The sequence below is a fragment of the Hylobates moloch genome, unplaced genomic scaffold, assembly GCF_009828535.3.
Source record: "Hylobates moloch isolate HMO894 unplaced genomic scaffold, HMol_V3 SCAFFOLD_12, whole genome shotgun sequence".
Lineage (NCBI taxonomy): Eukaryota > Metazoa > Chordata > Mammalia > Primates > Hylobatidae > Hylobates > Hylobates moloch.
This window is the reverse complement of record NW_026652287.1, coordinates 28,641,426-28,656,367: the sequence shown is the minus strand read 5'-3', so window position 1 is coordinate 28,656,367 and position 14,942 is coordinate 28,641,426. Positions and strand designations below refer to the sequence as shown.

The following is a 14,942-nucleotide window of genomic DNA, read 5'->3' as shown; positions in this document are numbered from 1 at the left end:
CCACCACCATGCCCAGCTATTCTGTATTTTTAGTAGAGACGGAGTTTCACCATGTTGGCCAGGCTGGTCTCGAACTCCTGACCTCAGGTGATCCATCTGCCTTGGTCTCCCAAAGTGCTGGGATTACAGGTGTGAGCCACCGCGCCCGACCTATTACAGTACTTTTTAGCAGAAACCTATGAAAGCCTGTGAGCAAACTCTATACCTCACAGGGCTTTTTTCCATATGTATGAAATGAGGGATTGGATAATTCATATTTTTTAAAGTTTTTTGACTGCAGGACACGGGTATATTCATATACACACACTCTATTTAGTATTGACTCTTAAGAAAACTGATCTTTTTAACTTAGCTGAACACTTTTAAAGAAACGACCTCAGTAAAAATATAAATGATGTTAATCTGTATGTTAAAAGCCTAGTAAACTCTGATAATCTTTTAATCTTGAAATTTGAATATAATTAAGCCATGTATCCTATTTGGAAACTACTGCTTTAGGCAGTAGGACAGTTACAGGTTGGTTTTTTGGTAAAACCAACGGTTTTAGAAAACATTTTCCTGAATCTTCTGCAAAAAAAGATTCAAATGAATATACTAGGATAACCCATAATGAAGCTACACAGCTAACATAAATAACAATTGTATATATAGTTTTCTTTTTCTTTTTAGGCAAAATTTCTCAAAAGTTTGTTTATATGAGTATACATTAGATACCACTTTTACTGAGACAAAAGGAGAAAATGTCAGCCATTCTCACTGGCAGTGTATTAACTGCCCCTGTCTCACTGAGAGAGACTTCAGTTGCTCATAGCAGTCAGTGAAACCTTGAAGGTTTCCTTCCTACCCAGCAAATCCATTTTAACCATATGTATTTTGCTCTTTTTTCAATGTTACATTTGTTCAAATGGCATTGCTAGAATAATATGGAAAATAATTTTCCTACCAATAAACCTGTCAGTAGTTGAGGTCATAAGTAGGGTGACAGTGTTTTCGGTTATTTTCATAGATAAAGATAGTAATAGAGAAGATGAATATTTGTTACCGCTCTTTTGTCATGAGCAATCTGAGGTAAAAGCTTGTAGAACTTCACTATCCCTGGGGCGTGCTTTATTCATTTTGAGTCAGTCACTTGACTTCAGTGTCTAAATGTCCTTGATTCTAAATTGTACTTACAGTGTTTATTATCTGCTGGCTTTTGTTCTCTGCTATTTTATTTTTTTTACATAAAATATTTATAATAAAGATGAAGAAGGTACTCACCATCCAAAGTCAAGGACTGTTAACATTTTTGCTGTATTTGTTTCAGGGCTTTTTTCTTATAAGAGATAAACCATCATATATGCAGTTTATAACAGCTTATATTTATTGAGCTACTGTGTACCAGGCACTATAGAGCTCTACAGATATTAACTTATTTAATCCTTACACAGTCCTGGGAGGTATATGTGTTATTGTTTACCCCTTTTTATAGATGAGGAAACTGAAGCACATGGAAGTTAAGTAATTGCGCTCAAATCATTTACCTAGGTAAGGGCAGATCTGTACATTTATTCTCACACAATGTAGATACCATGCTATTAACTATTATCTTATGCCTATGCAGTCTTCTATCGTCCTTCACTTCAAAAGGTAAAACTTTGAAGTGGAAGGGTCTTCGACTTACGTTCTTATGTTTGCCACCTATTTATGAATGCATAAACATTATACAGTGTTCGTGGTTTAATTGCAGGTGGCATCCTCATTATGTAGAGCTCTGCAACTTTTTAATAATCTCATTATTTTTTGAGACCCTTTCCACATTATTACATGGAAATCTATTTTAAGTACTTTTTAGTAGTTCCTCCTACATATACACTTTATTCATACCATAAACCTGGAATCATCAGGGAGAATATGTGTAAGAGTACAATATGCAATATATTACAGTCCTTTGTCAACAGAACAACCTCCTGATTGTTTCCAGGGAGCGATGGAACCTTAGACAAGCTCTGCACCCCACAGCCTGAGTTGCCTCATCTGTTATGACGAGATTGGACTAGATAGTCTAGTCTGAGTCTGCGCTGAAAATCTATCAGCTCAACAGTAGAGTGCATCAGATTTCTCTGCTTTTGGCAGAGGTAGCCAGAGTTTGAGATTTCAAATTTATCCAAAATAATTTCTACACAGGTATTTTAGAGTGCCAGACATTTTTCTTTTGCTTTCAAAAATGTTTTCAGACTTTGCCGGGCACAGTGGCTCACGCCTGTAATCCCAGCACTTTGGGAGGCCGAGGTGGGTGAACGGGACCAGCCTAGGCAACATGGCGAAACCCCATGTCTATTAAAAACAAAACAAAACAAAAATGTTTTCAGACTTTAATGGTCTTGCACTATTTATCCTCAAAACCTTATTTAAAATTACATTTAAAATTTTATTTTTATTTTATTTTTTAGAGACAGGGTCTTACTTTGTCACCCGGGATAGAGTGCAGTGGTGTGATCATAGCTCACTGCAGCCTCGATCTCCTGGGCTCACACATTCCTCCCACCTCAGCCTCCCAAGTAGCTGGGACTACAAACGTGAGCCACCGTGCCCAGCTAATTCTTTTTTTTTTTTTTTTTCTGTAGAGACAGAGTCTCCCTATGTTGCCAGGCTGGTCTTGAATGCCTGGCCTCAGGTGATTCTCCTGCCTCAGCCTCCCAAAGTGCTGGGATTATAGGCTTGAGCTATGATGCCCAGTCAAAATGACCTTTTAATTTGAATGACTACTCTTAAGGGTCCCAGCTATTGCAGATAGTCTCTGTGGAGCTGAGACAATCAAATACAGGACGTGAGGACACCCTGCCCTTTGATAATATTTTCCAGAACATTTTGGTGGTTAAAGACTTGTAGGCATCTTTGCGTTTTGTATTTTTTCTCATAAAATGAGTAAACACTTGCAGCTGTCCCTTGTCTCTTTGTTCCTGTTTGAAGTGAACATCATACTCTATGTTTTGGTTCATGTTGGGGAGTCTTTAGCCTAAATAGCTGTTAGCAGCAGTCATTAAAGTCTCTGGCTGTTTTCCAGGTGCGGTGGCTCACACCTGTAATCCCAGCACTTTGGGAGGCCGAGGTACGTGGATCACCTGAGATCAGGCATTCGAGACCAGCCTGGCCAACATGGCGAAACCCCGTCTCTACTAAAAATACAAAAAAATTAGCCGGCATGGTAGCACCAGCCTGTAGTCCCAGCTACTCGGGAGGCTGAGGCAAGAGAATCGCTTGAATCCAGGAGGCGGAGGTTGCAGTGAGCGGAGATTGCGCCATTGCACTTCAGCCTGGGCAACAAGAGCGATACTCCATCTCAAAAAAAAAAAAAGTCTCTGGTCATTTTCTTTTTTTTTGAGATGGAGTCTCACTCTGTTGTCCAGGCTGGAGTGCAGTGGAATGATCTCGGCTCACTGCAAGCTCCGCCTCCTGAGCTCATGCCATTCTCCTGCCTCAGCCTCTCAAGTAGCTGGGACTATAGGCACCCGCCACCAAGCCCAGCTAACTTTTTGTATTTTTAGTAGAGACGGGGTTTCACCGTGTTAGCCGGGATGGTCTCGATCTCCTGACCTTGTGATCCACCTGCCTCGGCCTCCCAAAGTGCTGGGATTACAGGCCTGAGCCACTGCACCTGGCCAGTCTCTGGTCATTTTTGAGTTGGATTTTTAAGAAACAGACTGGAGAAATGCTCTAAGCTGTGTAGGAAGAGAAGGGGAGAAAAATCAGCTTAATTGCATTATTGTATTTATTTATTTATTTATTTATTTTTTACCTTAGGAACGTGTTGTGGGCTTTCACGTACTGGGTCCAAATGCTGGAGAAGTTACACAAGGCTTCGCAGCTGCGCTCAAATGTGGACTGACCAAAAACCAGCTGGACAGCACAATTGGAATCCACCCTGTCTGTGCAGAGGTGGGTCATCTACACTTCTACAGTTTAAAATGTTTAAAATGTACCACATAGAAGCACACCACCCAGCTTATACATGGCAGATCTAGGACCCTGAGTTTGATAATGATTCCTCAAAAGAGGGCCTTGTCTCTAAAAATTAGTTTTCGTCTTTCAATATTGATTGCTCATGGTATGAACTGGAGGCTTCCGTCATGTCAAGTGGTAAAAATTATGAGAGTGATTTATAGAGCTGTGCCTTAAATATTTTATTTATCATATCTTCTAAATTATTTTCATGGCAATCAGTTAATAATGGAAGAGCTTCAATCTTAGTTATTCCACAGCTATCTTGAGGCTAATTGATACTGTCTGCCTCTTCAGCTTATGGTATCAGTGAATGAGATTTGAAAATGATGCTTTCAAAAGATCAAATGACAGTAGAACTAGAAATTGACCAATCTAGGCCTCTGGGTGTCAGTGTTTCTTCGCTGCCAGTGATCATCCAAGAGTTGAATATTGTAATACCTAACTGCATAGGAATGGTAAGCCAAAAATGTGTTTATATTGGAGAACTTGGGAAGGTGTGGGAGGAGGCACGTCATACTATACCAGCTTATATATGGAGTTGAAAATTGCAGTGATTATCTGTTGTAGCCAGTGGCTTCCAAGGTGTACATTGCACTTGCAAACATGCACACACACACATAGGCACATTCTTGCCAGATTTCATCCAGCAGCCCCATGACTGGTTGTTCTGTCTGTTCATGGTTGCCTTTGTACAACTGAACTCATTGCTGAGTATGTGGAATGTCAGCTTTAAGACCTGGAAAAACGTTTTAGCTTTCTTTTGCTTTGTCTTCTCTGTGATCGAGAATCCTCTTCTATTAATAGGCACCTGGCTGGGATATAAGCCTAAAATATTAACATGTTGAGAGATTAGGGCATCATTTCTTTCTTTCATTTATAGAAAGCTGCTGTTTTTGTGACGGAAATAGAATTAAGCTTCAAAAAAATATAAAAACTGAAGTCTTGATTAATGCCTTTAATGTGCGATAGATCTTTTATTCAGTGTAATGACTCAAACTGCCTGTGTTGGGAAGGAGCCAATTAACTTTGCTTTCTAGAGTACATTAGTTTCCCAGGGCTACTGTAACAAAGTACCACAAACTGGGTGGCTTAAATATAGCAGACATTTTCTCTCTCTCAGTTCTGGAGGCAAGAAGTCCAAACTCATGATGTCAGCAGGGCCAAGCTGCCTCCAAAGGTACTAGGGAAGAATCCTCCCTTGCCTCTTCTTCTGTCTTCTGGTAGCAATGGCAATCCTTGGCGTTCCTTGGCTTGCAGATGTATCACTTTTATCTCTGCCCCCCTCTTCACATGGCCTCATCTCTTGTGTGTCTGTGTCCAAATTTCCTTCCTCTTTCTCATAAAGAAACTCCAGTCATTGGATTAGGGCCCACTCTAATCCAGCATGATCTCATTTTCACTTGATTACATCTGCAAAGACCCTATTTCCAAATTCACAAATATTGGGGGTTAGGACTTGATCATGCCTTTTAGGGTTATGGGGACACAATTCAACCCACAATAGTGAGTATATTTAAAAATGTAGATGCCATTTCAAGATACTCACAAGCTTCAATAACTATTTTTGATAGGAACGAAGGAAAAGACGATTTTATTGTCTTTTGTGTATGAGTGTCTAATTTTTTTGTCTGAATTCAGCTCTCAGTGGGCTTGTTGAAAGAAAGACTGCTGTGTGCTGGCCTCTGACCCCCTCAGGAGGGCTATTGTGCTGTGATCCAGCAGCAGTGTACACGGCAGCATCTGGCAGGGTGACTGCCAGCTGAGCAGAAGGATGCAGTGAGGATGCAGGACATCTCCTGAAGCCCATGGCTGTGGGGAGGTCAGCCAAAGGCCTGTTCTCCTTGGTATGCCTGGCACATTTGAGGCTGTGCATCTCCATCTGTTGGTCCTTTTATGATATTGAAGCTCAGAGGCTGAATGTTCTGGTGCTTTGATAGGACTCTGATATTTTGTTTTCCCCAAGCTGTTGGCTAATTAAGAAGATAAAAAAAATAGGGTGAAATCGCACTCTGTGAACACACTTGTCAAGCTGTGTGCACAGTGCTGTGCTAGACACTGGGGACACAGCAGGGATTTGAGATAAGCTTAGGAGGAGAGGAGGCAGCTAGGAGATGTGCCAGTTAACAATTCTGTCTGATGGGTCCTAGGATCAGGATAGATATAAAGTGCTGGAGGCACTGGGGTGCCACCTTTATGGTTTTTGCCTCAGGGATTCTTGTGATCTGTTTTTACTCACAGAGCACTTCTGACCCCAGATGTGTGGGGGTTTTGCTCACACGAACAACAAGTTCTCCAGCTCTCTAGACACCCGCTGTGTGACCTATAATGTAACTCAATTCTGACACCAGCTGCCTGGAGTTAGCGTCAGATCCTACAAGGGCTCGTTCCCGTAAGACTGCCTCCACTGCTGAGGCCAGTGTCAAGCCCAGGCCTCCTGTACTTCTGACCTACCAGCTATAAAGTCAAGGGGTTCCCATGATAAATTGCTAGCATGGCTCACAGAACTCAGGAATAAACTTTACTTGTATTTACTTGTGTATTATAAAGGTTGCAACTCAGGAACAGCCAAATGGAAGAGATACACAGGGCAAGGTGGTTGTGGGGAGGCGGGGGACAACAGAGCTTCCATGTCCTCTCTAGGTGTGGCACCTTCCCAGCACCTTGATACTCACCAACCTGGAAGTTCTCCAAACCCCTCATTTAGGGGTGTTTATAGAGGTCTCATTATGTAGGCATGATTGATTAATCATTGACCATTGGTAATTACCCAATCTCTTGCTCCGTCCCCAGATGTAGGGGACCAGAACTGGGGCTAAAAATTCTACTCTGATGACATGGTTGGTTCCTCTGGCAACCAGCCACCATCTTGAAGCTGTCTAGGGCCCCACCAAGAGTCATAGGATTAGCATAAGTTCAGGTGTGGTTGAAAGGGGCTCATTATGAATGGCAAAAGATGCTCATCTCACTAGTGTCACTCAGGACATTCCAAGGGTTTTAGAAGCTCCCTTGCCAGGAACCAGGGACAGGATGGAAGACCAAATACATATTTCTTATCATTTCACAATATCGTAGGATGTTGGGGCAGGATGATTCTGGAGGGAGTTCTTACCTAAGACTAGAACAATGTGTGGGTGTTAGCTAGTGAGAGAACACTGTACAAAAGGCCTGGGTGGGAAAGAGGATGGCTCATTCAAGGAGCTGAAGAAGACCCTCAATATTGCCATACCTTAAAGAGCTTAGAGAGTTAAAAATATATATATATATTTTTATTTTTTTATATATATATGCTGGGGAAACAGGTGGGTAAGTGATGGTCTTGTAAACTAAGGAAGGGTATTTTGACCTCCTTTGGGGCATTGTGATTCAGCCAAAAGGTCTAAAGCAGGGAGTAATATGATCAGGTACATTGTTCAGAAACATTCCTCCAGCTGCACCGTGGAAGCTGGACTAAGTGAGCAAGTGAAGTGGCAGATCCAGTTATGTGGCTGGTGAGGTGGATGAGAGGAGATGATAATGGCCGGAGGTGTGGCAGTGGAAATGGAGTGACACGGTTGTATTTGAGGGCAGAGTTGATAGTACTTGCCAACTGGCTGGGAATGGGAAGAGGGAGAGCTGAAGACCACTCAGGTTTGTGTCCTGCAGCAGGAAGCAATAGCAAGAGCAGACTCGAGGTGACAGCGATGACAAAACCACTGATGTGTATGAGGGCCTGCTGTGTGCTGGGTACTGTGTCCCTGCCTGTTGAGTAACTTAGTCCTTGTGAGCACCCCATGCGGTGGATGGGGTAGTATATCTATTTGACAGATGAGGAAACCAAGGACGAAGAGGTTGAGTAACTTGCCCATGGTTACCCAGCCTGGTCATGGCCGAACTGGGATTCAAACCCAGGCAGTCCAGACCCCAAAGCACCACAGTGTGCAGCTGATACTTCATCTGCACAGACTGTCCTACCATATTTGGCATAGAATTTAAAAATGGAAATGATTCTTGGTGGCAGCACGAATGTAGTGGAGACACACAGACCTGGGTTGTAATCTCACTCAGCCAATTCCTCTTAGTGAGACCTGGCCATACCACCCAGGTTTTCAGAAGCTTAGTTTCCACATTAAGGCCAGGCGTGGTGGCTCACTCCTATAATCCGAGCACTTTGGGAGCCTAAGGCGAGTGGATCACTTGAAGCCCAGAGTTTGAGACCAGCCTGGCCACATAGCAAAACCCCATCTCTACCAAAAATAACAAAAAATTAACTGTGCATGGTGGCATATGCCTGTAATCCCAGCTACGTTGGAGACCGAGGCACAAGAATCACTTGAACCCAGGAGGCAGAGGTTGTACTAAGCCAAGATTACGCCACTGCATTCCAGCCTGGGCGACAGCGAGACCCTGTCTCAAAAATAAAAATAAAAATGAAACAAAATGGCCTGGCTCAGTGGCTCACGCCTGCAATCCCAGCACTTCAGGAGGCCAAGGTGGGCAGATCATCTGAGGTCAGGAGTTCGAGACCAGCCTGGCCAGCATGGCAAAACCTTGTCTCTACTAAAAATACAAAAATGGCCTGGTGTGGTGGTGTGTACCTGCAGTCCCAGCTACTCGGGAGGCCGAGGCATGAGAATTGCTTGAATCTGGGAGGTGGAGGTTTCAGTGAGCCGAGATCATGACACTGCAGTCCAGCCTGGAGCAAGACTCTATCTCAAAAAAAAAAAAGTAAAATAAAGTAAGAGAATATCTAACTGTAGGGTTGATTAAAATGCAATCTGTAAGTGTGTAGGAGAGTTCCTGGCATTTAATAGATGCTGAATAGCTGTCCCTGTTAGCTGTTTTTTTCCCAGGATATTATAGAAGATGTGGCTGTGGCTTGGGAGGGGAGACGATGTGGCTGGACTGAAAGGTCATCATACCAGTAGTTGTAATGGGGGTTGGAGAGAGATACATATTATGAAAAAGCTCCAGTGATTTTTTTTTTTTTTTAAACCCTGGTTGTGAACTACTTGCGTTGATACTGGATTTTGAAAAACCAAAGGCTTTAAACTCCTAGTTATGGACATTTTAAAAAATTATTTTTAATTGAACAATACTTGTACATATTTATGGGGTGCATAGTGATGTTTTGAAACACCGAGTTTATAGTGATCAGATTAGGGTAATTAGCCTATCAATCGTCTCAAACATTGACCATTTCTTTGTGTTGAGAACATTCCATACCCTTCTAGCTATTTGAAAGTATGCATTATTGTTTAACTGTAGTTATCCTAAGGTGCTAGAGAACATATTCCTCCTATCTAGCTGTAATTTTATATCCTTTAACAAATCTCTCCCTATCTCCTTCTCCCAACCTTTAGCAGCCTCTAGTAATCTCTGTTCTACTTTTTACTTCTGTGAGTAAGCTAGCACAGCCACTGTGGACAACAGTATGGAGGTTCCTCAAAAATCTACAAATAGAGCTACCATATGATCCAGCAATCCCACTACTTACTGGACATTTATCCCAAGGAAGTCTTTTTTTTTTTTTAAAGCTTCTTGATCTAGGACGAGTGAAACTTGGTATTAGGGGTTCATAGGAGAAACTCTTTTCTCTGCCAAATGCTGGGTTCTGACTTGGATAGTATTTGGATTTGCTACTGGACCCTCTGTTTTTATTGTCCAGACATATCCTGTGGGGAATGCTGTTCAAATGTGGTCCACAGAATGTTACTAGTCCATAATGAAAGAAGGATAGAAACGAAGAAGAAAGTTTAGAAATTTTAACAATAATTTGACAGTGACTGACCTAATAATAAACAATGGTGTTTTAATTTTACATGCCTTTTAAAATTTCATTTCCTCAGTGCATTGTCAGTGAATTTCACAAGTGTTAGTCCAGTGGATGAATTAGAAATAATAATAATTTTTAAACCAGTCCTGAGTACTGCTTTAAACTGAGTGCTCAAAAATAGCCACAGCTCCAGAGCCAGCTGTGGTAGGCTGGCACAATGACTCACTTTGGTAAAAATCCTGGGCAATTGAGAGCAGTCTTTGACTCTGAGGAGTAATTACTTACAAAAGTTGACAAATTCTTTAGCAAAGTAATTTCCAAAGGGAATTACTAGAATTCTGGAATTGCTGTAAGAGGAGAGGCTACTCTTGTTTTGACTGAAGTCCTGTGTGAGAGGGATTCTCAGCGCCTGGGGCATTAGCAATGCATTTGCCTTATTCAGTGTGAGATGGGGTTGGTGATCATTTATTCTGAACACCTGAGCCACAGTCACTGAGTAGGAAACGATTACACATAATTATGAATAATAATTTCAACTAATCAAGTTCACTTGTAGAGGAGAAAAACAATAGTTCAAGAGGAAAGCATTTGAAAATACTTCTTTGTAATGTCTTAAAATGAATTTTAGTGTCAAATATTAAAAGTTTTTGTGTTTTTTGTTTTTAATTTAATAGTCAATATAATCCCACTCCAAAGTGAGGGAGCCTTCTGCGGCTGGAAGTCGTGGGGACAGATAGGAGTATGTGAGGTGGAAAGCCTCCAGCAGCTCCTGACCCTTGTACGAGTCCTGTGTGTTGGGATGGAAGGGCATGGAGGCTGCCCCTTCTGCTCATTTTTTAAAAATACATGTTTTTATAAAAATTCTAAAACAGTTGTGTACGAATGAAATCTGTCAAAATTGACCCAAGCAGTTTTTTTCATTTATTTGAGATAGGGTTCCTGTCACCCAGGCTGGAGTGCAGTGGTGTGATCTCAGCTCACTGCAGCCTTGACCTTTCGAGCTCAAGTTCCTGCCTTGGTCTCCTGAGTAGCTGGGACTACAGGCACATGCCACTGTTCCCAGCTAATTTATATATATATATTTGAGACAGGGTCGCATTATGTTGCCCAGGCTGGTCTCAAACTCCTGGGCCCAAGCAATCCTCCCACCTTGGCCTCCCAAAGTGCTGGGATTGCCGGCTTGAGCCACGGTGCCTGGCCAGTTTTTTATTTAGACTGATCAACGATGGCAGTTTGGCTTCCTCCACCTTTTTAACATAAAAACAACATCAATATGAGAAAAAACAGATAAAAGCTCATTTTGGTGGATTTAGTTTTGTATCCAAATCTCCTACAAGTCCTATTTCTAAATCAGTTTCTGAGAAGTAGAACCCAGGCTTGCAAATTGATAAGCCTGGAATTTGTTTAAATGTATTCTTTGGCTCTTTATTTTTTTCCTCATTATAAAAATAGAAAAGAAAGCATGTTTGAATTGCCCTTAATACCCCTTTCTAACACAGCTATTTTTATTATCATGTATTGTTTCCCCGTCCTCATCTGTACTCATACATTTTTTAAACAAAGGAATTTTATTGCCTTTCCAAAAAAGTTGTACTAGTTTACAATGTCACCAGCATTGCATATAAGAGTGCTAATTAAGATGTTGCAAAATTCAGTGTCAATGTTTTTTCTATAATGAGTATAAAAAGGATAACTATTATTGGCCGGGCACAGTGGCTCATGCCTGTAATCTCAGCACTTTGGGAGGCCGAAGCAGGTGGATCACCTGAGGTCAGGAGTTTGAGACCAGGCCGGTCAACATGGTGAAACCCTGTCTCTACTAAAAATCCAAAAATTATCCGGGCATGGTGGCAGGCACCTGTAATCCCAGCTACTCGGGAGGCTGAGGCAGGAGAGTCGCTTGAATCTAGGAGGCAGAGGTTGCAGTGAGCCAAGATTGTGCCACTGCACTCCAGCCTGGGTGACAGAGTGAGACTGTCTCAAAAAAAATAAAAATAAAAATAAAAAATAAATAAAAAATAATGATTTCAAGGATTTTAGCATATCTTCACTAACAATGATGAGCCTCTTTCTTCTTATAATGATTTTTTTGGATATGAATTATCCATATTTTCTAATGCATTTGTATTTTAAAACTTTTTAAGATACTGGCCATTCGTATTTGGTCTGGATTTTTTTGAGAAGTAAAGACTTTGTCACCCTCTGAGGCTAAAACAGACTAAAGACTTTTCTCAGTATTGTTCCTCCCTTACACAAAACTGTCTTCCCCTTTATTCACAAGTATTTTTATTTTTATGTACAGGCAATCTTGAGCAGTAACAAGTAAAGATTGTCTAAAACTGTCAAGTCCACAACCATCAAATGTTTGCAAGGATATAAAACAAGGAGAACTTGTTAGTCACTGCAAATGGGAGTTTAGGTTGGTTCAGTTACCTTGAAAATCTAGTCAAGCCAAAGTTTCACCTGCCCTCTGACTCAGCAGTTGTACTTAAGCTCTGTGTGCAAGGAGATGTGCTGGAATGTCACAGCATCGTATTGCAACGAGCATATTGGCAACAGCTTGGATGGCCAGCAGAAGGAGCCCAAATGTGTGATTCATATTAACTAGTTGAATAATTGAATACTACAATATACACTATATATACTAGACTGTATGTGTTGTTCTGTACTATAGTGATTGACTTGAACTCCATTCAGTGAAAAAAATGGAAGAATTAGCTATTTGTATCCATATGGGATACAAAAAAGCAGGGTAACAAAAGAATCTACATCATCTTGCCATTTGCAGGTAAAGCTTCTTTAAAAAACCCAAGAGAAATGCAGGAAGAAATGCCTAGGAATGATAAGACCAACTTGGTGGAGGGAAAGGAGGAAAAGGCCAACAGGGTGGCACACATGGGGCTAACTGGGCACTTTATACCCTTCTTTATATCTAAAATACTTTATGGTGAATTTCTTTTAGGGGGTTGACAAGCAACTGTGGGTACCTGATTTGTTTTAATCATCCTCATGCTAACAAAATTCTTCAGTAGATATAACCTAAATTTTTTTTCTCTTTCATCTTGGTTTTAAAATGTCTTCCCCCTTTTATTCTCTGGAGAAACAGAAGATATCCTTGATCTTACTACTTCTGTTTTATTCATTTTGGTAGTCGCCTGAGATGGTTTTAAAGTGTATGGCATTATCTGAACTGTTCTCTGTTACCTCATTTGCTCAGGCATCTGAAGATGTTGTGCTTTCTTTTCCCCTACAGGTATTCACAACATTGTCTGTGACCAAGCGCTCTGGGGCAAGCATCCTTCAGGCTGGCTGCTGAGGTTAAGCCCCAGTGTGGATGCTGTTGCCAAGGCTCCAAACCATGCCCAAATCCCCAAGGCGAAGTTTTCTAGAGGGTTCTTGGGCTCTGGGCACCTGCATGTCCTGTGCTTACCATCGCCCAAGGCCCCCTTGGATCTCTTGGATAGGAGTTGGTGAATAGAAGGCAGGCAGCATCACACTGGGGTCACTGACAGACTTGAAGCTGACATTTGGCAGGGCATCGATGGGATGCATCCATGAAGTCACCAGTCTCAAGCCCATGTGGTAGGCGGTGATGGAACAACTGTCAAATTAGTTTTACCATGACCTTTCCTTGTGGATTTTCTTATTCTCGTTGTCAAGTTTTCTAATTTTTTTCTTTTTTCTCCATGGTGTTAATGATATTAGAGATGAAAAACGGGCCGGGCTCGGTGGCTCACGCTTGTAATCCCAGCACTTTGGGAGGCCGAGGTGGGCGGATCATGAGGTCAGGAGATCAAGACCATGGTGAAACCCCGTCTCTACTAAAAAATACAAAAAATTAGCCGGGCGTGGTGGTGGGCGCCTGTAGTCCCACTTACAGGAGGCTGAGGCAGGAGAATGGCGTGAACCCAGGAGGCGGAGCTTGCAGTGAGCCGAGATCGTGCCACTGCACTCCAGCCTGGGCAACAGAGCAAGACTCCATCTCAAAAAAAAAAAAAAAAAAGAAAGAAAAAAGAAAGAAAAACGTTAGCAGTTGATTTTTGTCCAAAAGCAGGTCATGGCTAGAGTATCCATACAAGGTGGCTTGTTGCATGGAAGGGATAGTTTGGCTCCCTTGGAGGCTATGTAGGCTTGTCCCAGGAAAGAGAACTGTCCTGCAGCTGAAATGGACTGTTCTTTACTGACCTGCTCAGCAGTTTCTTCTTTCATATATTCCCAAAACAAGTACATCTGTGATCAACTGTAGCCAAATTTGCCCCTGTGTGCTATATCACGGATGATTATTATTTTAAGGTCTGTTTAGGAAGGGAAATGGCTACTTGGCCAGCCATTGCCTGGCATTTGGTAGTATCCTATGATTCTCACCATTATTTGTCATGGAGGCAGACATACACCAGAAATGGGGGAAAAGCAGTACATATCTTTCTGTCTTTAGTTTATTGTGTGCTGGTCTAAGCAAGCTGAGATTATTTGCAATGGAAAACACATAACTTGTTTAAAAGTTTTTCTGGTAGCTTTAGCTTTATGCTAAAAACACAAAATATAATGGCATTAGGTATCTATTCCTTTCTAAGACTACGTCAGTAGGAAAATAAGTCTTTTCATGCTTATGATTTAGCTGTTTTGTGGTAATTGCTTTTTAAAGGAAGTTATTAATATCATAAGTTATTATTACTATTTTGAACACAGGTGGATATGAAGGATTTTCATTTAAAAACCAAGTGGTTTTGACTTTTTCTGTTGAATGAACAACTGTGCCTTGTGGAATTTTTGCAGAAGTGTTTATGCTTTGTTAGCATTTCAACTTGCATTATTATAAAGAGGTATTAATGCCTCAGTTATGTGTTTGTCAATGTACTGGCTGAGGATTCTATCTCAGCTGTCTTTTCTAACTGTAAGTTGAGTTTTGAACACGTGCTTGTGGATGTCAGGCCTCCTGCCAGCAGTTCTTGAAGTTCCTTTTTCATTCCTGCTCCTCCACCTGTATTTCTCAGTTACAGCACTGAGTGGTCAAAGTACATTTCTGGGCCACCTCAGGGAACCCATGCATCTGCCTGGCATTTAGGCAGCAGAGCCCCTGACCGTCCCCCACAGGGCTCTGCCTCACGTCCTCATCTCATCTGGCTGTATAAAGAAATGGGAAAAGGGAAGAGGAGAGGGCAATTGAGGCAGTTGACCATATTCAGTTTTATTTATTTATTTTTAA

At 41.6% G+C, this 14,942-nt stretch overlaps 1 protein-coding gene across 9 annotated transcripts in view; it reads left to right on the top strand.

Annotated features, from left to right (window-relative positions):
• TXNRD1 (thioredoxin reductase 1) overlaps positions 1-14,942 on the top strand; it is a 143,933-nt gene that overhangs the window by 77,598 nt on the left and 51,393 nt on the right. For 7 of the 9 annotated variants that reach the window (XM_032168835.2, XM_058424918.1, XM_032168840.2 and 4 more), the window contains 2 exons: positions 3,784-3,918; positions 12,990-13,360. In XM_032168835.2, the coding sequence (XP_032024726.1) occupies positions 3,784-3,918; positions 12,990-13,052 (198 nt within the window). In that variant the 3' untranslated portion in view covers positions 13,053-13,360. Of the gene's footprint in view, positions 1-3,783; positions 3,919-12,989; positions 13,361-14,942 lie in introns of those variants that run through there. The other 2 variants (XR_009208885.1, XM_058424913.1) reach the window with 1 other exon arrangement.